Genomic DNA, 25,510 nt, shown 5'->3' on the forward strand with positions numbered 1-25,510 from the left:
TTATTGTGTCCGTCTGTCCGTCGTGCATCCAAAAATGGGAGGGGTGGGGCTGGGTGAAAAGGGGAGGGTGGGGAGGGGCTGGGTGGGGAGGGTGGGGAGGGACTGGGTGGGAAGAGGAGGATAGGGAAGGGCTGGGTGGGGAGGGTGGGGCTGGGTGGGGGGTGGGAAGGGTGGGGCTGGGTGGGGAGGGGCTGGTCACCCCGTGATGCCCTTATAAAACTCAACGTTTAACCTACTCACGCCGGCTTGTGCCCGCCCTCACAGTCGGCTATATTTGCGGAATACACCACGCCGCCGTTGACCGTGGCCATTGACCGAGCAACCCAACGTTCCTACCAGCTCCGTCCGCAGGAATGTGTTATAGAAAATGAGATGTGCTGGCAATATAAAACTGGAAATTCTACGGCACCTCTGAGCACATTGGACCGCCATTAAAACAAACCACCCCTTGCTCAAGCATGCTGGCGTGTAATTGACTGCATGCCTTCCTGCTAAATGCCCATTTTCAGCTGCCTAGTGGAACAGAGCATCGCAACCACAAAATATTAGTCAAGCGCATGAGAGCTCGTGATTTGCACTTTCAGATAAACAATTCCTGCTGTAAAAATAGTAGAAATTTAACAGTATTTTTCTTAATTGACAATTTCCAATTCTATGGTTAATTTGAATAAAATGGCCTCTTTATGCGAAGGACATTATTAGGATAAACGTGTCCCCAACCACATGCACCATCTTCTGTTTTATACATCTGTATATATCGGGCAAAGCTGCGAATAAATCTACCAACAGTCAATACCTCGAGGCTCTCACTACACTGTCTACATCAGGCCGGGCGGTGCTGTGCTTTGGGCACCTACATTTTTTGTGAGTTTAAATCCCAGTCGAAGGTGAGCGAAGCCTGCCATCTCTTCAGGATCGGTAGAATGAGTATCGCTTTTGGGGAAGTCCACATTAGTCGTCCCATGGAGCGAACCAACGGGGCCTGCTGTGAGAATGTGGAATTTCCATCAATGGCTCATGGCCACCAAAGCAGATAATCGCTGCCACGTTGCTCGTTTGAGCAGCGGGACGCTTTGTGACTTTGTGAACGGATTGCTGAGCCAGTGTTCAGAGATATCCGTATCTTCAGGGACTTTGCTTTTAACAACATCGAGTAACATGCATTTCAATAAAGCACACAGAGAATCACAATGATGTGGAACAGCATTTTCAACTCAGTGTGCTCCGCTTGTGTAAAGGTCTACTCGTAGCTCACTTGGCTTCCTGGCCCAGAGTAGCATCTCCATCAATAAGGCCTTACAGCTGACCGAAATAGCTTAAGGAAAATACGTAGTTTTTCACCCTTCCCTATTATGTTAAACCTTCAACATAAATTAAATGACTTACAGCCTCTTATATAAATTAGTTTTAATATCGGGGGTTGAGAAATGCTGCACGTAAAAAAAAAACTTGTACATCAATGCGTTCGACATTAAAGTGAGGATGTAATGATGATCCCAATGGGAAGACGACACAAATCATAATGTGCAGTCGGAGGATGGAACCGAGGCCGAAGTGACGAAATCACCTTGGCGATGTTCGGTGTGGCTTGCAGCTTGTTTCGAGGATGCATGGTCCTTTGACTGAGAGGAGACGACGAGAGGAGGAGGAGGAGAAGTAACGATGCATGGCTTGAGGTTGAGGTGTAAGTAAAGTTAAAGGCCAGAAGTTTCATTATCTCCAATTCCCTTGCGGATGCAGTGGCTTCATCCTCCGTGTTGACGAGTGGCTTCACCTAAAACACACAAGGACAAAGATCTCCTGTATAGCCTTATCAGACTGTAGAAGCAAGTGCTGTTAGCGAGTACCTATGAAGGTCGGCGTGACACACAAGGGGGTGGGTGGCCACCAACACGTCCGGCTGCCTTTATCTCCCTAGCGGCGATCTTTACACACCGCACCAGGTACTCATTTGAGGCTGAGTTAAGCGAGCACCTACGGAGACCGACAAAGAGCACGAGGGGGTGGCGTGGAAAGAACTGTGCCCGTCCCGCTTTAGTCTCCGCAGTGCTGATGTTCCCGCACCAACATCAGGTCATTATTTCAGGCGACTCCTAGGGGAGGCCCGGAACCGGGTGAGATGTACGCCACCGATGTTAGCCATGACCACACACGCAAAGACAATGTTCCCCTATGCAGCCTTAACGGGCTGTTGGCGAGCTGTTTTCACGAGCACATATAAAGGCCGGCGTGGCGCACGAGGAGCTCGCCTGTACTCGTAAGCCATGCAGGGTTGAGCCTGATTAGTACTGTACTTGGATGGGAGACCACCTGCCGATACCAGGTGTTGCAGGCCAAACGTGCACGAGCGCGAGCGCGCGCGCGCGCACACACACACATGCACGCGCACAATACGGCCAAGAGTGTTGTGATGGTTCACCTGTTGGTTAAGTAGTCCAGTGTGTTTGATCTGTCGGGCGTGCGAGGCTTCGCGAGATTGATGAGCTCATGTTTCGGCGTGTGCGCGCAAGCTCGCGAGGGCGAAGCTCGCGCCCGATTTCAGACACGGCCGCCTCGTAATTGCCGAGCTGCCAACATAATGTCATTTGGGCTGGTGCGCGGAAAACTTTAAAGTCAGGCTGACATTTGAAGCGGGGTGTGCCAGGCTGCTCGCTTACGGAAACAGGGCCACACCGCGGCCGGTGGCCCACACGAGGCAACCCGTTGCATTTTTCGTCGTCCGCCCGGCACGTTTGACGCCGCCGTGCATTCAAGCGGCAAGCGTCGCCCGACCGCCCGCCACCCCACCCAGAACAACGTTCATCCATTGATTAGTTTGTTTGCAAAGTGCCCTCCGCAGCGCCCCGTTTCAAAGTGCGCAGGGTACAAAGGACAGCACCTTCTCGTGCAAACCTCCCACATCCCTGCACATTCCACTCAAATCAACGACGATTCACCCAAAGGATATCCAATTGGAAGACTGCAAACGAACCTAAAAAGGTCAAGGTGCCGGAGTCATCACAACCAATGTCACCGACACAGCCACACCTTGCCATCGCTTCTTCCTTCTGCTACTTCCAGTCAACATGTGACCTTCAATGTTTTAAGCATACACATACTTATGGAGACGGGCCAAGATTTTTGTGCAGTCCTGGTACCGTGAGCCAGGAAGTATTTTGTCTTTGCTCTTCTTAAGTCACCTGAAAAGGCACTCTTTGTATGGCCATACATGACCTTAACTTGATCCTTTTCAGACGGACAGACCTGTGACCCACACGTGTACAATATTACACTCCAGACCGATGGCTCACTAATGTAGTTACAACAGACACAAAAACACATGTTACTAAAGATGGAATTTCTGTCACGGATATGTTTAGTGTTGCAAAGGCTTTTTCCAATGGACGCAAGATTAAAGGGAATTCTTGAGACATTCATCATGCACTCAGCGCTACAGCAGATTTAAACAATCTGATTACACCAGTGGCACTGCAATTGAGGATGCCGCCACGGTGTAATAGGTAACACACTGAACTTGCGATCGAAAGGTCACCAGTTGGATTCCATCTCCCGGCGGGACAGTTGAAACAATGGGTGAAAGTTTTATTTTACACGCTTTAATTTAACTCACTGTCTGTTGTTGTTGTTGTCGTCGTTGTATCCTCAAATCTTGTAACTCAATTTTAACCCACTTCCCAATGTGGTATCGACTGCAAACTTGGTATACTTATGTCATACTGATGACAATATTATATTCTATCATAAAAATTAAAAATATATATCTTTAAACATTCTTTTTTACATGTTATGTTTCGGCTTGGGTCTAATTGTCCACGGTAAACTGACGTTGGCTGTAATTGGCCACATTCCCTTACGTTATGGCAAGCTTCGGGGCCACTTCCTGGAGTCGTGGAGTTCTTCCATTACGAGTACATTTCATAAAAGCGTGTTTAACTTTAAAAAAAAAATATTACTTATTTTAAATCCCGCCCCGTGCGTCTGTCACCCAGTAGTATGAGATGGGTGCACCACAAGTTAGTCGATCGGCAGGTCACACGTGGTGAGGCAATGTGTGGGTAACTTCCCACCCCTTCCAAGACGTCTGGCCAGTGTGGAAGAGTAGGCCAAAACACCCTCTGATAGGGCTTCTCTAGTTGAGGCCACAGAGCTGCATTTTTACCAGATGTACTGTGTGCATTAAACTAAACTGTGTTTTATTTGACCAGGTAAGGCCTACTATAGAGCTCTTTTTCAGAAGCGACCCGGTCACAAATCATAGCTCAGCGTAGTAGCTTATCACGTGTAAACTTGTAGCGGCCAAATGCTGAAAAATTCATGTTTCTAAATGTGGAGGGAAAAACCGGAGGACCCAGAGAAGAATCCACACGACCACAGGCAGTGCCGGATTATCGTAGTCGCAAAAGTAGCATATGCTACGGGCCCCGCGATAAATACTTTCAAGCTATCAATTCCGGTTCAGTGATTCTGCACTTGCTCTATTACTATAGTACTATACCGCTTTCAACTTTTATGAACGACTGGGTGTTTAAGGTTAGCGATTTTTTTTCCGTATTATCTGGCTGTATAGAAAATGAAAAAATACAATTACTTTACTATGAAATTTAAATTTGTTTTAATATATATTTTTTATATTTATTTAGGGCCCCTTTATAACATATGCTACAGGCCCCGCACTAGCTTAATCTGGCAACTGACCACAGGGAGAACATGCAAACTCCAAATACACAGGTGTTAGGGTCGGGATTGCACCCACGACCTCCTGTATACCAGGCGAGGTAGTAAACATCTCGCCATCGCGGGATGAGTCCACTTGCGGAAATGTGGTGTTTGACAGCCCATCATCCATTTACAGTCGATAAAGTGAGTACCACTTTGTGGGAAGTCAACAGTTATAAGTTATCCTGCATAAACAATAGCCCACGTGACGATGTGATATTTACACCACTAGTTAATGAGTGCTGTTCCATCGTTCTTTGAGCTTACGAAACTTTAACTTGACAATTATCAATCGAACATTGTTAAGAGGTTTAATCATTCAACCGGACAATTTTCTTGGCACACGCAAAATTCTGACTTGCACGTGCGCACTTCAATTGTTCGACTTAGCCTGAAAAGGAAAATGTGCTGTTCACAGTACTGTCCCAGAGGACATAAACCTGGACGCTTGTGCTGTTATTTATTCAACGAAAATAACAAAACTCTCCTGCAAATTGGACGACGGTGTATGGCTAGGAGGGTAAACATGAATACAGAATTCGCTTCTTTTCTTTCTAGCACACACTTAGAAAATACGCAGCGCCGTCAAACAAGCATCGCAACACAAAATCCTTCTTGAGTATTCTTCTACTGCGATTTAAAGCTTTCGTGACTGCAGGGATTCATCTTCTTGGTTCTTTCGGTAAAGTCACGTAGAAGGGAAGTAATAAAATAATAAAAATAAAACATAATAAAATAATTCTCACGACGTTTCGGCCACAACGCAAGCAGCCGTCCTCAGGTGAAGAACAGGTCTGTCGGGGAGACAGTCTGAATTGTGTGTTTCATTCAGACGCTGTCTCCCCGACAGAACTGGTCTTCACCTGAGGACGGCTGCTTGCGTTGTGGCCGAAACGTCGTGAGAATTATTTTATTATGTTTTATTTTATTACTTCCCTTCTACGTGACTTTACCGAAAGAACCAATAAGATGATATTCCTCTGCTGCGTAATAATTGAGACCTATTTATAAAATATGCAACGTGAAATATTTACGCCTAAAAAGAAGCTATGAGCAAAACTCAATCGACTGGGGCGTGCTTAAAACCAACGAGTCGCCGTAATTGAAAAAAAGAGTAACCCAATTCAGCTCCACGATTGAGTGATAAGCCGTAATTAGGTGCCTGGAGTATAGAATGCACATCAAACCCCCGTCGCGTGATGATACGTGGTGTAAAAAAAACCGAATCCTTGTTAATGAAAGACATTGATGCATTTGAAGTGATCTTAAATCGCTGGCATATTGGTTTGGTTGTGGAGAAACAAAGAAATAAAACAACCAACACATCCTCCGGCATGCGTACCATTTAATAATCGAATGCTCAAAGCAAGGTCGCTGCAACACGCACGCGAACAGGCTCAGCAGAGCGAGAGGTTACCTTTTTTCTCTTCTTAAGTTCATATTGATTTGCTAACCACGTAAATGTATATAGGATCACTTAGACGCATGCAAAGCTTTTACACGAGCCGACCATTGTTCCTTGATCTAACCGACACAGAGGATGAAAAGCTTTCGCGACTGCAGGGATTCATCTTCTTGGTTCTTTCGGTAAAGTCACGTAGAATGGAAACAATAAAAATAATAAAAGATATTATTTTTGTATTTTGTTTTATTTTATTATTTTATTGTTTCCATTCTACGTGACTACCGAAAGAACCAAAAAGATGTACAATATCCTCTTTATTACACCTCCTCATTCCCTCGCTCCCTTACCCCCCCCCCCCCAACACTTGCGGAGGAAATGCATCCGCAGGACCCGCAGATGCAGCAAACCTCCAACTAAAACTGGATTACGCTGCGTACTGTAAACAAAAACTTAGTTGCTGACGAAGCTTTGCTGTTAAGGCGTGTCACCCCCACCTCCCCCCACCACTTTGATGTGGCCGGTAATAGGATTTGGGAGCGTCCCGGCATCGGCTCACCAGCAAAAAATGTTTTCTGGACGAAACAATGCCTTGCAAAGTGGCCCAGGTTTCCCCTACCACCACCACCCCCACCCAGCCTCCACGTGCACCCCCCCCCCCTTCCTCCTCCTCCCACCGTTCCCCACGCCCACGGCACCCTCCGCCGACAGCGCGTGTCGGACAAACAGCTCCAACATCAAACCGCGTTCGCATCGTCACAACGTGCACGAGCGTGTCGCGACGTGCACGCGCGCGGGAGGAGGAGGAGGGGTGGGTTGGAACCCGTCGGCTTTGGCTCGCTAACTAACCACGCCGTCAAGTTTACAATTACACCGCACGAAGTGATTAATCATCTTTCTTTCCTTATTACATTTTGCTTTAGTTTAAAAAAGGAAAAAAAAACCCGGCTTTTATTATGAATGTGTGTGGTTGTTTATTGATATGTACTCCGAAGGCATTTTTTTTATGCTGCTGGATCGATGGATGCTCAGCCCTGGAGAGATGAAGACGTGTTTTAGTCATTGCGCAAGTGTAAAGTTTGGTAAATGCCGGAGGTTACATTTATTGAGCATTAACGTGTTTTTTTGTGGGCCCAGAAATCAACCCAACATTGGTAACGATGCGCCTTGGAACATAGAACGCGTGGAGGGGGAGCTACTCCCCAATTTATGGATAGAGAACTACGAGGTATATGCTCAATCTTGATTTGAAGCTTTCGTGACTGCAGGAATCCATACTCTTTGGTTTTTTCGGTAAAGTCACGTGGGGTAGAAAATAAAATAAATCACGACGTTTCGGGCGCAACACAAGCGTCCGTCATCAGGTGGGAAAGCCCGCTTGTGTTGCGCCCGAAACGTCGTGATTTATTTTATTTTATGCCTACGTGACTTTACCGAAAGAAACAAAGAGTAAGGGATATGCTGTGCCCTCTCAATTAATAACCTTCACACATTCCCTCGGCTACTCGGCACGAGTCCGGATCTTTGTACAACCTCCACCACTTCAACATCATTCCCATGCAACGGAATAGCACGGGGTTATTCACATCCTCAAAACAGTAGGTCCTAATTCATAATCAACGTTTTTGGGTTTAGATGGCGTTATTTATAAATGTGTCGTAACCCTCCACCACCCGACACGGCCAATCAGTAAAAAAGTGTCACGTTGACAAAAGACAAATAGTTCACTGCTTTAGCCCACCGGTGTGTTGAAGCCACAACATTTACAATTTGAGTACGACGTTTCGCTGGTAATTGCATCCAGCATCATCGGGCAATTCGCCATGCTGGATGCAATTATCAGCGAAACGTCGTACTGAAATTGTAAATGTTGTGGCTTCAACACACCAGTGGGCTAAAGCAGTGAACTATTTGTCTTTTGTCAACGTGACACTTTTTTACTGATTGGCCGTGTCGGGTGGTGGAGGGTTACGACACATTTATAAATAACGCGATCTAAACCCAAAAACGTTGATTATGAATAACATTGGTCGCGAAAGCCTACGTGTTAAACTGAGTAGGTCCTAAGTTTAAGATGCCAATTAAATATTCAATTCGTTCCACCCCATTCGTGATTTTGCTTCGGTGACCCATTGCCAACCAATGCCCTCGCTCGGCAGAAGTTTCAGTTCAAGGTCGGGGAAAAGCGTTTGTAGCCGGGAACTGTGACTATTACCGATATAAATTTTGATTTAAAGCTTTCGTGACTGCAGGGATTCATATTCTTGGTTCGTTCGGTAAAGTCACGTAGAAGGGAAGTAATAAAATAAGAAACATTTTCTTGTTTTTTTCGGTAAAGTCACGCAGAAGGGAAATAATAAAATAATAAAAATATGTTTTATTTTTTATTACTTCCCTTCTACGTGACTTTACCGAAAAAACCAAGAAGATGAATCCCTGCAGTCACGAAAGCTTTAAATCGAAATATAATAAACATTGTTTTCATATTTTCCCTTCTACGTGACTTTACGGCAGCAACTGTGACTATTACCGACATATTAATTCCACCAGGTGGAAACCCATTGAGACGTACGGTCTCTTTTTTTTGAGAGACCTGGATGAGAAACTGACAGCAGTGTATGGTGAGCATACGAGGCAATCACGTGAAGATATACGGTTCGGATTTTAGATTTTAGTCTCACTCAATCCATTGTCAATAACTGTGAAGTCCCTCCTGGGCCCCGAGAACCCAGCCTCCTGCACCTTTCCATCAGTTGCCAAGTGTGGACAACGCGCTCCCGACGAAAAGGTTGATCAAATCACGAATGGCATTCTCGTGTCTGGCGGCCCGTCCTCGTGACATCCCCACCACCTACTCGTGTCATCCCTCAGTCTGTCACGACACACAACTTCAATAAAATCATCCCCAACCTAAAATAAAATCTTCTCGCCAAACTCATCCTTCATGGCCTACCTCCCCGCCCAACTCCTCTCACTCCCACACCTTCGATTAGCACGGTTGGCTACGTAGGGTGCAAAAGAAGTTCTACAGAACACATACATACTCGCACTCCGAGTTCTCCAAATTTCTGCTGCTTTTCACACCTGAGACCACTTCATCATCCTCCTCCTCCTCGAGTGCCTCCACAACCACGTGGGTTAGACGACGATGGGAAGAAGTTGACGAACAGTGGGGCGTACATTCAGCTGAAGCGATGGCTGCCGGAGAGAGTGCACTATGTCAGTGGCTCCGAGCCTCCGGATAACGGAGGGAGGAAAAGTAACGTTACCTGGATGGGGAATTTTTTGTTGTTGTAAGCGCCTACTCATAAACCTTTAAACACTAAGAGAATCACGTGGGTAGAGGGTATTCACTCCCTCCTCTTCTCTCACTGCGCCGCATATCGTCGTCGGTGTCGTCCTTCTGGTGGAAACTGAAGGCTTCTCCCTCTCCCTCACTTTGATATATTCTCGTATTCCTCTGAGCATCCCTCGTTTTTTAAGTTTAATTTGTTCACTTTACACATTTTTTATAATGAATGAACTGCCAAGGTGTGTATACAACTCGAGGGCAACTGCTCTTAAAACGTGCCGTATTTTAGAGCAACGTTGTAATGAGTACTATGCAAATATAAGACCGTTAAATAATGAATGTTTGCAAAAAAGTGATATTAAATAAATATTCTCAGATCAAGGATTGCATTTAAGAAATTACAAGTTGATGTGCTGATACATAAATTCTGCATTTACCAGATGTCGACCATTGGACGGGCAAAGTATGCAATAAATACTACTAATAACAAATAGAATACTCCGCAATGAAGGATGCAAACACCCCCGCCAAAAAGGAATTGCCCCGTATTGAGAGCCTACACTTGTGGGCAGGTGAGCAGCGCATCTGAGGATAGACACATGATCAAGAGTCTTAAACAATGCTTTGAATTTTAAATATATAACATTGAGATTTTTAAACAATTCATTTTTTTTCCGAACACTGTACACTGCTATCCACGTGGGTGTCTCCCATCTCAAACAAGCAGTGGAGCGACGCTCATCTCCGTTGCAAACTCTGATCCAGTGGCGGTGAAATTCCATATTCCCAAGCCAGTGGTCAGTCCCTCCATAGGTTGAGCAATGTCGACTTCTCACAAAGTGTATGTGTGTATGTTGAACTTCTTTCGCAACCGTGATAATCGTAGGTGCGGGGGAAGGACAACAAAATAAACACAAAAATGAGTGTGAGTGTTCAATCTCGATTTAAAAGTGCAAATCTCCAGTCACTTCCGAATATCGCGTCTCCGTGGAAGATGTGGACACTTTCTACATGAACGGAAAATTAACGAGAGTCCAGTTCGTAACTATGGTGCGACATCTCAGAACGTGCAACGCATCGTGAACGACTGCCCCAATGGGATCATTCAACGGCGATCTGAAACAAATCCATGCGGCTACTCTTGAAGCAGTCGAATGGATGTCAAATCTCGACATCAATTTGCAATCTTTCGCAGTTCCCATGAATGCCACACGCAAGAAGAAGAGTGAAAGGAAGAGCGTTTTAGACGGCCGCAGAAGCACGCCTGAAAGCACGCGATGCGGTCACCGTTTTTGTTCGGTACTCATTTTATTGTGGTGCTCATTTTTCATTTCTTTGACATTCAAAGGACGATAGGCTGAGTTACCTCTACAAATTGCATTTTGACTCTCAACCTTAGTGTAATATGAGCCTATATCCGGCTCACTGACGTGTTACAACTCGTCATGGTGATTGGCTCTGCTGGTCCTGGTCTACAGCCAATGGGGGGAAGCCTGGGGGCGTGGCCCTGACGTGATGGAGAGGTGACAGCTAGGGAGATTGGTTCTGCTGGCTTTGGCCTCAGCCAATGGGGAGATGAGTCAGGGGCGTGGTCCCAGGAGTTGACGAGGGAGCCTAGAAGATTCGACGCAGGCTAACGAGGATTGGCTCAAGCGTACCACGTGACCCGGGTATTAAATAGGGGTAGAGAAGAACGACACGTGGTCAGACGAGGAACGGAGGAAGGAAGGGGCCACGCGCGAGCGGGGCTCCGAGTTGCCACGTGGCCGTGCGTCTCTCTCGGTCCATCTGTCCACTTCACGTTGCCTATCAGCAGCGGGGAGTAATTGTAACCCTAAGTCAATAAAAGGACCGATTCCAGAAGTCGTCTTCAAGACTGTTATTACATTAGGATAGCGAGTCAATCGCTCCAACCACAATGCCAACTGGCCAGTCATCCCCTGTTTGGCGAGGTCTTTGCGAGTACCTATTAAGGCCAGCGTATAACATGATGATGAGGTAGGACCTCACACATCTGGCTATCTTTGTCTCCCTAGTGTTTACACACTTCGCCAATATTCATTTCATACCAAGTTGACCTAAAGACGGCACAAGTCTAGTTTATGTTTATATATATATTGTATACACATAAAGACAAAGATCCCCCTTATATCCTGAACAGACTGTTGGGGCAAGTGCTGTTAGCGAGCACCTATGAAGGCCGGCACAGCAAACAAGGAGGGGGTGGCCAGCACCACGACCGGCCGCCTTTGTCTTTCTAGTGGCGATGCTTGAACGTCACACCAGGTACTCGTTTGAGGCTGAGTCGACCTAGGGGAAGTCCAGGACTGGTTCAAATAATCGTCACTGGTGGTGGCCGTGAGAGTGAATCGAACCCAGGTCGTTGGGTTTGTAGCACAATGCGCTAACGACTACACACCACACATATACAGCTGTGCGTGGAGTGATAGGCACATTGGTTGGCACATTGCACCTAAGTTTGATTCTGATATCTCAACCAGTCTTGGGCCACCCCTTCCACAACCCACACTGACCAGCTTTTGGCCCCGCCCCCCTCCCTCCCGATACGTTCCATTCATTGGCTACCACATTCTGATGAGCTCCCCCCCCCTCTCCTCCCCCCTCAACTCGCTTTTAAGGGATTACATCTTGAATCATTGCCTCACTTGATGCAGCTAATCTGGCTGTGACGGTCCCACCTGATGACGGAGACTTGTGTTGCCTCCGAAACGTCGTGATCTTTATTTTATTTTTTATTAATTTTGATGTTTTACCTACGTGACTTTACCGAAAAAACCTAAGAATATGAAAAATGAAAACACAATAATTGTGGGGTGTGGAAACCTTCATCCAGCAGTGGATTGATAAATGCCTGTGCACACGCAACTACACACGTACTAAATTTCGATTTAACCGCTGCTTGCGTTGTAGCCGAAACGTCGTGAGAATTATTTTATTATGTTTTATTTTTATTATTTTATTACTTCCCTTCTACGTGACTTTACCAAAAAAACCAAGAAGATACACACGTACTGTTTTTACAATTCTAGACAAAGATGGTGAAGGGCACGGTTTGAACTCGTATCAGTACTTACTGTACACACAGCATACACACACCGCACATGTATTTCATATAAAATCCAACACGCGTGTTGGATTTTCTGGCATTCATAATGCTGCCCCGTTCTCGGCTTCGATATTCTCAAAAGCATCTCACTTGCTCACGACCTAACTACCAGTTCAAAAGCAGCTGGCAAAGGACGCCTGGGGGAGAAAGGTGCAGGGCACGCACCCAGGTGCCCCACAAGAAACATCGTCTCAGAAGAGGCTTTTCTCACCTGCCCTTAAAATGAGTAATATTAAAAAAAAAAACTTTTTTTAAAAACACGCTTTAATGAAATGTACCCTACTCGTAATGGAAGAACTCCACGACTCCAGGAAGTTGCCGCGAAGCTTGCCATAACGTAAGGGGCAGTGGTGATATATAGCCAACGTCAGTTGAACGTGGACAATTAGACCCAAGCCGAAACATAACATATAAAAAAGATCGTTTAAAATTTATATTTTTTTATTTTTAATGATAGAATATAGTATTGTCATCAGTATGACATACCTATACCAAGTTTGCAGTCGATACGACATTGGGAAGTCGGTGAAAATTGAGTTACAATATTTGAGGATACGACAACAGAGTGAGTTTATCAAAAGCGTGTAAAAGAATGTTTTAAAATATGTTATTGATTTTTTTTATGATAGAATATAGTCTTGTCATCAGTATGACATAAGTATACCAAGTTTGCAGTCGATAGCACATTGGGAAGCGGGTAAAAATTGAGTTACAAGATTTTTTGAGGATACGACAACAGAGTTAAATAAAACGTGTAATAATAATAAAAAAGCTGTGCTTTCCCTTCTCAGCACAATGACTCGTGGGACCGAGGTGTTAGCCTTGCAAGCCTCGGGACATGAGTTCAGCTCCCGCCACACGTAGACACAACAATGCCTTCCATGCTCATCAGCCGCCATGCGTCCCTTTAGGTAAAACGTCTGCAAATCATCGTGGTGATTTATGGCGCCAAGCCACGATTAATGGTGCCTATGCATTTTAAAGGAACACCTTGACAACGCAGACTGATCGCCTCCTGCGTATGCGTTGAACTTCTTTCGCACCGTACGTAGCCAGCCGTGCTAATCGGAGGTGCGGGGAAGGACAACAAACTAAACGCACAAAACAGTCACGTGGGCCACCCATATTCAGTTAATTCTAGATTGACGGAGACTTGTGTTGCCTCCGAAACGTCGTGATTTATTATTTTATTTTATTTCTATTATTACTTTCAGTAATTTTTAAATTTTATTTTTACCTACGTGACTTTACCGAAAAAACCTAAGAGTATATATTCAGTTACTCAGCACTTTTCAGTCGCGTAATGACCGATTTTATATTTTGTATCATAACGTAACGTGATTAGTTAACCATTAAATGTAACACATTCGTTTAATTGAGCTAGGCTGCTGCTGCTGTCGTCAAATTAACGAGAGCTGCTAGCACCATCGTTTCCTCCCCCATCCTGCCCGCCCCCTTCTTCATTTCGGGGAATCATCCGACGAAGTGGCAGCCAAAGTCGGGAGAACGCCAGCGCCCGATAGCACGTGACACCACGGAGACGGAGCGGAGCAATCGGTGTTGCTGTCACAGGAGCTCGATGGATCGCTGCATCACGAGACCGTGAGATATGGGCAACGGCTACTGGAGGCCTTCATCCAGCAGCGGATAGATGACAGCAGACAATGTTAATGTGTAAAGTTTTTTTTCTTTCTAAAAATAAGTAATTGTTAAACAGTCGTAAACTGTCAAGTGTTAAGTAATGGTAATGCGATTAAACACTAAATATAGTTCTGCAATAGTAAACCAAGAGATTACTAGCACTTGCTCTGGTTAATGTCGGCATTTTAACAATGTATCGATTAACACACATTCCTGCGGAGGGAGCTGGTAGGAACGTTGGGTTGCTCGGTCAATGGCCAGGGTCAACGGCGGCGTGGTGTATTCCGCAAATATGTCCGACTGTGAGGGCGGGCACAAGCCGGCGTGAGTAGGTTAAACGTTGAGTTTTATAAGGGCACCACGGGGTGACCAGCCCCTCCCCACCCAGCCCCCCCCCCCACCCAGCCCCACCCCCACCCAGCCCCTCCCCACCCTCCCCTCTCCATCCAGCCCCACCCCTCCCATTTTTGGATGCACGACGGACGGACACAATAATCCCCTGTGGGCTGGTGGAACCAGGTGGTTCCTATCAGTATTAAAATATATTATTATGCATACGATACATGCACGGAAGCTTACATCAGAAAAAATGGCATCTTATAAACAAATAACATGCTGACCCACCCCGACCGGACATCTGTGAAAAAGAGCTTTCTAGCTCATCAGATTCCTGCTGTCTAAACAAAGCTTCCGATTCTGAAGTTATATTATAACTTTACATTCAGGCTAATGGAACGAGATTTTAAAAAAATGTACAAACGAGAAAAAAAACGAGATACAATAAAAAAAGACAATAAATATTTATCCATTCTTGGGTCAAAGTGTACGTCATCCGAATAGAATCGGAAGTATAAGGCCATGTGGGAGGGCGTGGCATATTTTGGCGCCAGCTATCAAAGAGTGCGGTCGTGTCGCTATAGTTTTCTGCGGTGAGCACAACGTCTTCAAAAACAGCGGCGCTATGCCTCTCTAAATCAAATGAATGCCGAGTCGCTTGCGCGCCCCGAGATTCAGCGGTGGGACCCCACCCTGCAACTTGCGGTCGTCTCGAAACGGGAAAGGGTTAATCATCGTGGGGTTGGGGGGTAGTTGGAAATCGTGGAGTGGGAGTTGGAATGAGATTGCAAGCTCAGTAATCTGATTAGAGTAATGCAAAACTCCCCAACACTGCGTGCGGGAGTGAGGTTGAGTTGCAGGCAATGCAAGGGGGGACTGCTCACAGCATACCAAGGATCGGCAAGAACACACAGCGCGGGCCTCAAGTCACCAACTGTCAAACGTCATTCCACGCAGATTTAGAAAGTCACCACGACAATTCCAAAAAAAAGTTTGCGCCTTTCATTTCAGTGAGGGCACGTGCCGTGAAAGTCAAACGTTTATTTTGGATCGCGACCGCTTTCGTGCCACCTCGAAAATTGGATAACTTGCGTAAACCGTCGGCTAATTCGCCTTTTATCTTTGGCCTTTGGCGACGATTTGAACCCCTAAACCATAACCTCTAACTTTACTTCTATCACTACCCACAAACCGCTAATCCAAGCCATAATCTGCAATCCATAATCCTCAAGTTTAACTGTTGATGATTGAAGGGGAAAGCAGGGATAACTATATTAAATATACTTTACGCATAAAGGATGATAACTTTGTAAAGCGTATTGCGTGCTGTAGAGGATCTTGGGTAATGAACTTCCTGTTTGATTATAAATTATCGATGATCATCCAACCTATAGATGTTCTGTCCTTGCGCTGCATGGACCCCGTTAATAAGCCTGATTCTGCCGATGAGACCTGAAAGTTGAAATCAGTCCAGAGTTTGTCTAGAAATGCTGCTGGTACAACATTAGTCTGGAAGGCCAAAAGGCAAACTTCCTGCCTGTTCATTATTAACTTAAATATGGTGTATAGCATTACAGGATGGTATTATTATATCATATTCGGTTTGGTGACAAATGTTATGAGAGCATTGAACTCTTAGTTTTTTTTTTTAAACTGCACGTTTAAAAAAAAACAATTAAGAGTTGACTCATCCCATCAGGCATTCTACACTAACACGTGTTTGTGGCATAGGAATGCTGTATCTATATCACTGACTCACGGCCACCAGCAAAGCTGAAAGTTGTCCTATGGCCCCAGTGTTAAGGGGTACAACACTTGAATGTGACTGATGCGAATACTGAGTTTTACCACCTCACGTGCGTGGGTTTTATCACGTGTTTCAGTTTCCTCCCACAAGTAAGCACTCGTTAATTGGCTGAAAACATCTTGGTATATAGGGGAACGCTAAGCTTGGGCAATTGTTGGTGCCAGCTCGCTGCCTGGCGGCTTTCCCGTTTGTCTGTGGTTCTTCGTGCCTGCGGGTCAATCTCTCTTCGAGGGTGAGCTAATACTTTTTTATTTGAAAATACATTTTTTCGTTTAGTTGTCCTTTCCCTGTACCTCCGATTAGCACAGTTGGCTACGTACGGTGCGAAAGAAGTTCAACATACATACTGTTTAACACGTACGCTTTCGGGACCAATATCATCCATAAGGTTTTTTTGTTTCGGGTTAGATCGTGTAAATATATGAATGTGTCGTTAAAACCCGCCACCACCCGACACAGCCGACGAGTAAGGGTTGTCACGTAAACAGAACGTGGCCAATTCGTCACTCGTACAGCAACACCGGTGTGTTGGAGAGCCAAGCCACAACATTTACAACCTGAGTACGACGTTTCGCCAGTAATTACAACTAGCTTCATCAGGCGACAGCCAGTATTGTGGAGAAGTCCACCTGTTTCGTTCCTTATATAGAGGCGTAGATGTGATGACAACACTTCTGCACTCTTTCGAAAAGTGGGGGGGGGAGTAAAGAAGGAAACGTACATTATGCATGTGCATTATCCGAGCCCTTTGATCTTGTCCTTCCTGTCCATTGTGTGTATAAAATTAGCCGTACCAACCGTACTAATGACGAATTGGCCACGTTCTGTTTACGTGACAACCCTTACTAGTTGGCCGTGTCGGGTGGTGGCGGGTTTTAACGACACATTTATATATTTACGCGATCTACCTAAAAAAAACCCCTCTATTATACATACGTACTGTGCGGCGTTTTACAAGTTGAAACGATTGTAAGCCCTTCGTTTTGCAAAAGCAATCACCACGAATCTTCTCGATGACCCGAAAATGCCACAAACGAACAGGCCACGCCAGTGGCACACTAATTACCCACGAGCTGAATAACTGACCGATTCGCAGCCGCTTTTTACGCGAGTGGAAACATTCACCAATGGGGGGGGGGAGATGTGAATTATGAGCCAGTGCACTTCACTGCGAGGCCGTCAATGGCTTGGTGAGGCAATAACAAGAGCAGCCGTAGTTGATTTAAAAATGAAATAAAACTCTGAACTCGCCAAGGATCGAGTTCCATGGAAATACTCGACAGTCAGGCACAAACTTAATATCGCGTTGAGGACTGCGTCACATTAGCGGCGCTTAAACGTTACAATTTTAAAAAGCCACGATCGAGCGGATGGTAAAGAGAACTGAACACCTGTTCCCGTGGATAACTTTACTTTTCAACAAGCCATAATGTTCCACGAGCAAAATTAACATTACATATGTGCTGGATATGTTGGCCAATATTCGACTGTGTCTCATTCCATTACGCTGCCTTTTATCAGCACAACGTGGAATTAAATTAGCAAGCGGAAACATTGGGGGAATGAATAGCTTCGGTTTCTTTAGGACTTTTATGAAACACCTTGAGAGGATTTCGCATTTGTATGGCTTTAAATCCCTCACGAAACTCTCGGCATTTAATAATATTTAATAACATCACGCAACATACCAGCTACATCAATATTTTGACCATAAATCATAACACATTCATGCCATGCAAATGTCTCTGAAGTCCAAGCCATGGAAAATCGTGCAGAAAATGTACAATTAAACTATCTGGCAAAGAATGTGGGTACATGCACACAACAAAGGACCAACAAGGCCTGTAGATACATGGCCATATTGAAAGCCAATATAAATGCTAATACTCCATAATGAATCAAGCATATGGCCTCACGAAGCAGCTATCTGAACACCTTCCAAAGGCAGAGGAACACAATGGAGGATTCAAACGTGTGTTCGTCATGGGGGCACGATTGGGACTGGCACGCTGACACACTGTGGCATCCTCTAACAATAATAATGTCAAACATCTCTGCAGCAGTCACGTGTGCGTGACAGCCGGTGCAAATTGATAATCCCCCGCTGAAAGTTATCAGGCGGATCCAAGAATTGGACCGTTAGCTTTGTGTAAACTGGTTCAGTGATGAGCGCGTTAAACGCTCAGTGGTCAGACTTGCCAGTCGCAGTTTCCAAGTACTACGGGAGGCTGGAAATACTGGAGGCGGGGGGAGGCCTGAGTGGGGAAACTAAAGAAAAACTCTGAAAACTACCATATACCCCCTCACAACTCAGTGCAATACCCTATCCAAAAACGACACTCTATAGGGGTAGTGCTAAGATGCACAATCTATGATTGTGCGTCTAAGCAATCTATGATTGTGCGTCTTTATTGCAGTCGAGAGAGGCCAGGGCCAAAATCCATACGCAAAGCGTGACATCAAGGCTGCCCTGGCAGGTAGTTTCTTGCCGTGCAAAAGTAGTGCGGTTTATTTATTTACGAAACTTAGTTCTGCAGCAGGTATTGGCGCCCGATCAGTCTTTACGGTGGAGGGCCAACAGCGAGTTCAGGGGAGGGAGGGAGGGAGCGAGGCAGAGGTTGTCACCTCAGTGTGCGCGTGGCGAGCGCGCGGGGGGGGGGGGGGAGGACACTCCACATCAAAAAGGTCGTTGTCAATCCGGTGACAACTTGCCTCCGCAGCGGCCGTGCGTCACATTCAATACCACGCTAAATATAAACCGGGGCAACACTGGTCGACTCCCATCACCCGGTTGGGTGATGCCGCGGTAAAAGAGCTAAACTCGCCGCCATGTGTGTGCGTGTATGTTGTACTGCCGTGAATTCAATGGCAGGTCGGGTGTCGCCACAGCGCATCGTCGCACGCACAAGCACCGCTCTGGTGGAACTCGCCAGCGCTCAGCCTGTTCATCGACTGGGCCCCCTCGAATTCGCCGCTCTGGCTCACGGCCGCCAAGGAAGATGAGTGCCGCCCCTATTGCCCGTTTGAGTTGCAAGATGCTTTGACCTTTGGCTTCTTGAAATGCGGCCGAGTTCACTAGTTCCGCAAGGCCTTGGTGCCAGGTTTAGGGAATGCCCTTGTGCCCTTGAGCTGAGCGCGCAGTTTCCTGCGCCACGTGCGGCGCTCCTCCACATGATTAGTGCAGATGCAGTCGTGTGTTATATAGTGCTACGGCATTTTTCGGCAGCACGCAGCATTCACAGCTCACCTGCTGTGAATATGCCTTTACTGTGGAGTGAAAATATATACTGCATATGTTACGTGAACCCATAGTATGTTGTATTGTGCTAAAAACAGCAGTTAAGCGAGTTATGCAGATAATAAACAAATAAGTAATTCCCCATTACTATGCCTCAGGCATTGACAATAAACCCTAAGAATCTTAAATGCGCCCTAGATCTGGCTCAGGAATTCTCATGGTATCATAGTCTGCCTCTGCAAGCCTCGGCATTTATGTCTGCGAAGCGATGTTAAATCCTAACACCTTTCTAAGCAGCAGGCACAACTTATCAATAGAGATACGCATTAATGTTGTTAATGCTGGTAAAGCGGTATGTGCATATACAAGATATTGCACCGATACGCAAGTTGCCATTGCTTGGCTTCGATGAAATTATAAATGTCGTGTCGGAAAGTCATGAACAACAGCCCTTGGATGATGTCAAAAAGTGCGCAGTTAAACCTTCACACTGCAATAAATACATCACGGGTCCAGGTGCTGAAATGGCACGGAGACAGAAACACACACGCAGTTTCCTCCACCTGTGCGCCCGAAGCAGAATTTGCCGAGGCCTCACACGTGCTTGCAATCAACCGTGGAATGCGATGCACTTTGCTGAAATATTCCGGTGTTCAAAAAAAAAACACCGTGTGTCTCTCAGCCAGCGGACAGCCTTTGATCCGAACCCCTAAGTGTTATATCATCATTACCATCGTCGTCGTCGTTTTCTTATTATTCTTCTTCAGACAAAGGCACTGCCTGAAGGAGGTTTGGACCAAAACACAGTGACTTCCCCCTTACTGCTAATCACAAGGGTTACGAGTAATTCAATAATTGTGGGGCAATTTTCAACATTTGGCCCATGGCAGATAAACAGTGTCATGTGATCATGTCCACAATGGTGGTAAACATAGGCATTTAATAATGCATCGACTGAGCAATTTAAAATTGTTCTCAAGCTCGTGTGTATGAAAATCCATTATCTACCGTTTCAGGAAGTCAGGAGAAAATAGTGTCACTATGTGTTACATTCATGGTGATGGAGCAAACGAGATTGAGTTCACCAGACAAAACGAATACGAACCGAGACAATATAAATGTGACTTGGCTCACTCACGCCTTCATCACATCCTGACTTGAGTTCTTGCAACTCCTCCACGGCCTCCCTAAACCCCTCATCTACAACCTCCAGATGTTCCAACATTCTGTTTTGCCAGCTCTCTCACCTGCATCCGTAAGCGAGCCCACATCGCCCCAACACAGGCCCCTCTCCAATGCCGCCACTGGCTCCCAATCCCATCCTGGATTAATTTAAAATTTGCACTCCCCGTCACCAAGACCCCTCGCTGGACTCGACTCATTTCACCTCTCCCTTTCATCTCGCTCTACTCCCCTCTACGCACCACCCTCCACTCCCGTAATAAAGGCTTTCTATCGAAGCCCCCAGCCAAATACCGTTCAGGCGGAAGACTGCTCATTCTCTTTTGCTGTCCACATCATTTGGAAGCTCCCTTCCCCCCCCACCCCCCACAAGTGATCCGTGCCTGTTGACTCTCTGCCCTTAATCAATCCAGGTTCAAGACGTTGCTTATTTCCTCTCTGCCTATGAAGCCCTCTCAGTTTCTGTACAGCATCTTGAGATGCGGTCGCATTCAACCGCTATATAAATCCACATTGTATTGTGTGAATTATGCTGAAGGAGATGCTGAGAGCAGTGGTAATAACGGCGTCTGTAATGGATGTTGGTGGTGGTGACATTGACGGTTCCATCCACTCATCCACTCGGGCTGCCAAACGGCAACGCGTTTTCAATCATAGCGCTGAAAACTTGACTGTACGGATTTCATGGTGAAGCAGTGTTGTGTTGTTATTTTTAAATGGAGTTGCAACAAACCTCTTGAGCTGGCAGGATGACAGCTCCTCCTGCAGAACAGCTGCTCTCTTCTGCAAGGAGACCACCTGCGGGGCACAAGTGGGAACAATGGAGACAACGAGTGGCGATAAAATATTCAATAAACGCACGTCAACAGAGGCGCTCGCCCGGGTGCAGACGCACTGCGGCGTGGGAGATGGCGTGCCGTGCATCTGGTTGAAGGGGCTCGCATTAAAGGACGGGGGGGGGGGAATAGTGGGGGGGGGGATAGTGGGGGGGGGGATAGTGGGGGGGGGGGATAGTGGGGGGGGGGTTGCGGGGACGCGGGTTTCTTCGCGACGAGAAAAAATTTAACGGAGAAACCGAATTGCCCTGCAAAGTCAGCTAATTGTGTGCATGTCTGCGTGTTGAACTTCGTTCGCACCATACGTATCATCGGAAGGACATCAAACTAAAATCTAGGACAACCAAACAAGAACCTCTCTGCCCTCTCTCCTGTGTAGAAGGTTAACTACCCGACACGTCAGGCCCGCTGCACAGTATAACCTCGTTCATAATAGAGGTTATTTTGGGTTAGATCGCGTAAATATATAAAATGTGTCGTTAAAACCCGCCACCGCCCGACACAGCCAACTAGTAAGGGTTGTCACGTAAACAGAACGTGGCCAATTCGTCATACTGCACTAGTGTATAGTGTAGTGTATAGTGGTAGTGTAGAGTGTAGTGTAGTGTATAGTGTAGTGTATAGTGTAGTGTATAGTGTAGTGTATAGTAGTGTAGTGTATAGTGTAGTGTATAGTGGAGTGTATAGTGTAGTATACTAGTACAGCACACAGGTGTGTTGGAGAGCCAAGCCACAACATTTACAATCAGAGTACGACGTTTCGCCAGTAATTACAACTAGCTTCATCAGGTGACAGCCACTTTTGTGGAGAAGTCCATCTGTTTCGTTCCTCATATAGAAGCATAAATGTGGTGACCACGCTTCTGCGCGCTTGCCAAAGTGACGGGGGGGGGGGGGGGTAGATGAATGAGTCAACGTTCATTATGCATGTGCATTATGCGAGCCCTTTGATCTTGTCTTCCTGTCCATTGTGTGTATTAAAATAGCCGTACCAACCGTACTAGTGACAGTGACGAATTGGCCACGTTCTGTTTACGTGACAACCCTTACGAGTTGGCTGTGCCGGGTGGTGGCGGGTTTTAACGACACATTCATATATTTACGCGATCTAACCCAAAAAAAACTATTATAGATGATGTTCGTCACGAAAGCCTCCTACGTGTTAAACTATCCCTTCCGTTATTCGCGAGGGATACGTTCCGGAGATGCTCACGAAGAGCAAATTTTGCGGATACGATCTTGGCCAATTTAATTTAAAACCTTACATAAATACATAACTAAGCTGTTAAATACATGAAAAATATCATAACACGAACAATTGGTTGTAATCAACAATGTAAATACAAATAACTATTATCGTTTTAAATAAGTTCATAAATTAACCGACCTTACATTATGATGATTTTGTGCATCATAACTTTATCCCATCACTGCATCTCATCACTTGATCTCATCACTTTCTCTCGATGCAGTCGTGTAGCGTCCCAGATGCGATTCGCGTAAGTTCGTGAATAACGAGGGAATACCGCATTCGTCTTTTTAAATCCTTTATATTAAGTTCGCATGCTTGCTTGCTTGCTTGCGTGCTTGCTTGCTTACGACCGTGCAAATCTTTCGGTCGTTTTTTAACCCACTTCCCGTGATCCAATCGAGCTGACATTTTCCACACAGACTCGTTGTGCCAGACAATAAATGTTCGTGAAAAAAAATTCCCAAAATGTTACACTTTTTAAGCAAAAAAAAATATTTTAAATATATTCAAAAGAACTCATTCTTGGCTTTGGCTGAACGTCACAATATAAGAGCCCAGAGCGTAACCCCTCCACAGGCCGTGGCGGAGTAGCGCAGTTGGTAGCGCCCTCGCTTCCCATGCCAAAGGTCGTGGGATCGATCCCCGCGTCCTCCACAGGCGAATATATTTTTAAATCCTTTATATTAAGTTCGCTGCCACGCATATAAAGGATTTATAGTAAAAAACTTTGTTTTTACGGGTTATACTTATTCCGTTTTGAGGTGGTGTAAATGACGAGCGTGTTCAGCTGATGTGCGTTTTGTATATTTATTGAACCGATATTGCGAGAGACCACTTAGGTATATATTTTGAAAAAGCAGACCTTGGCAAAGGTACCGAGAGACACATTTACAATCATTAATAGACATTCTTAAACAAAGTGGCACTACGGATATGAGACCAGCGTGCAATGCCCCACGTACAAATCACGTGAGCAAACGAGAGTGGCGGTCTGCAGAAGCTTTCCACCTCCAAGTGAGAATCTGAGACGAGGGGGCTATCCCCAAAACGCTAAACGATGCCGCTTGTTTTGTAACGCTTCACCTGGTACAGGGAACTTCTACGATGCATCAGTAACGTATTTGCGAAATGGGCAGAGCTCCGTTTGTCCTGACAGTGAACTGGGACCTGCGCATCATTTGAAGACCTCTTATTTTAAATAATACGTGGCTCCGCCCCATTTACAGGCCGGCGCCTCGCATCGCTGACATTTTAGGGTAGAGCTTCAGATGATACTAGGAAACGAGTGTAAGCTGTACATTGCCGATTGTTTTAATTACATAGCTCTCTTGAAGAGGAGATACTCGAAGCAGAGCACTTTGCAGTTGATTAATTCTATGAAGTAGTTGAACATGATTTCTGAGCATTCCAAAAACCTCTCTAATGCAGTTAAATTTCGATTTAAAGCTTTCGTGACTGCAGGGATTCATCTTCTTGGTTCTTTCGGTAAAGTCACGTAGAATGGAAATAATAAAATAATAAAAATAAAACATAATAAAATAATTCTCACGATGTTTCTTAAAAAATTCTTATCACGACGTGTCTTCTCGACAGACCTGCTCTCCACCTGAGGACGGCCGCTTGCGTTGTGGCCGAAACGTCGTGAGAATTATTTTATTATGTTTTATTTTTATTATTTTATTATTTCCATTCTACGTGACTTTACCGAAAGAACCAAGAAGATAATGCAGTTAAGTCATGTAAAGTCCTGCTTAAGCACAACGGGTTACTCGGAGAATTCTGTAGTGCAAAGGAACCCGCTATCAAACCAGGTGGCTCATCGGTTAAAGCACTTGACTCACAATCACAAGGTCGCAAGTTCAAATCATGGTCGCTTAATGAAATTAGTACCACTCTGCGGGAAGCCAAGATTGTTTGTCCTTTGGAAAAAATGACATCTGCTGCCCTGGGAATGTGGAATTGCCACCACTGGCTCAGGGCTGCTTCATTGATAAGTTTCAAACGGCAGAAGAAAAAAATTTGTTCCTTGACTTTGGCAGGAATGCGTTCCGTAAAATTTTCAAGCAATATGCCGTTGGCCATGAGGCCTAAAGTTTACGCATCACAGCAAATGTGTTGGATGCACAGTGGAGTTCCTTGTTGTCTGTTAGCACTGCGGCACGGCTGTGCCAACACAGTGAGACCAAGACACGTTAAATGTAAACAACACACACGTGAACCGGCCCTTCTTAGAAATTCCTTCTTAAAATATTTAAACACCAAAAAACCAGGCAGTGCATCAGCAGTGGAACAATTAAATAAATAGAGGACAACACACAAAGACCCACTTGAAATGAAAGGACGCGTCACTGTCATCAAACGCTACATTAATAGACGAGGCACACGCAGGCAGAGATACAAATAAATAATTGTCACAGCCAAAACGGAGTGTCTCCCTCCGTTTCAGGCGCGTGGGGCGGCAATCATCTCTGTCGGTGTCCCTACGCCAGTTGGGTAAATTCCACATTCCCGTTCCGAGGGCTCGTCGCTCCAAAGCTCAACTTGCTGTTGACTCACCGCAACTGGAATTTGAACTCGGTCGCTGTTTGATCACGAGTCAATCGCTCCAATAACAATGCCACTCGGTCGGAAAAAACCAGCGACGCGTATACTGTACGTGTGGGTCGTTTCGGCATGAATGG

The 25,510-nt window shown here is 45.6% G+C and overlaps 1 protein-coding gene across 3 annotated transcripts in view; it reads right to left on the reverse strand.

Moving 5' to 3' along the window:
- Positions 1-212: 212 nt before the first annotated feature.
- Positions 213-25,510, reverse strand: part of LOC133345537 (centrosomal protein of 112 kDa-like) — a 204,157-nt gene continuing 178,859 nt past the window's right edge. For all 3 annotated transcript variants that reach the window (XM_061556413.1, XM_061556394.1, XM_061556402.1), the window contains 2 exons: positions 21,475-21,539; positions 213-1,774 (listed from right to left, as the gene is read on the reverse strand). In XM_061556413.1, coding sequence (XP_061412397.1) covers positions 1,771-1,774; positions 21,475-21,539 — 69 coding nt within the window. In that variant the 3' untranslated portion in view covers positions 213-1,770. The remainder of the gene's footprint in view (positions 1,775-21,474; positions 21,540-25,510) is intronic.

This window comes from Lethenteron reissneri, chromosome 3 (genome assembly GCF_015708825.2).
Source record: "Lethenteron reissneri isolate LAM-NWPU_2019-01 chromosome 3, ASM1570882v1, whole genome shotgun sequence".
In the NCBI taxonomy this organism is placed as follows: domain Eukaryota; kingdom Metazoa; phylum Chordata; class Hyperoartia; order Petromyzontiformes; family Petromyzontidae; genus Lethenteron; species Lethenteron reissneri.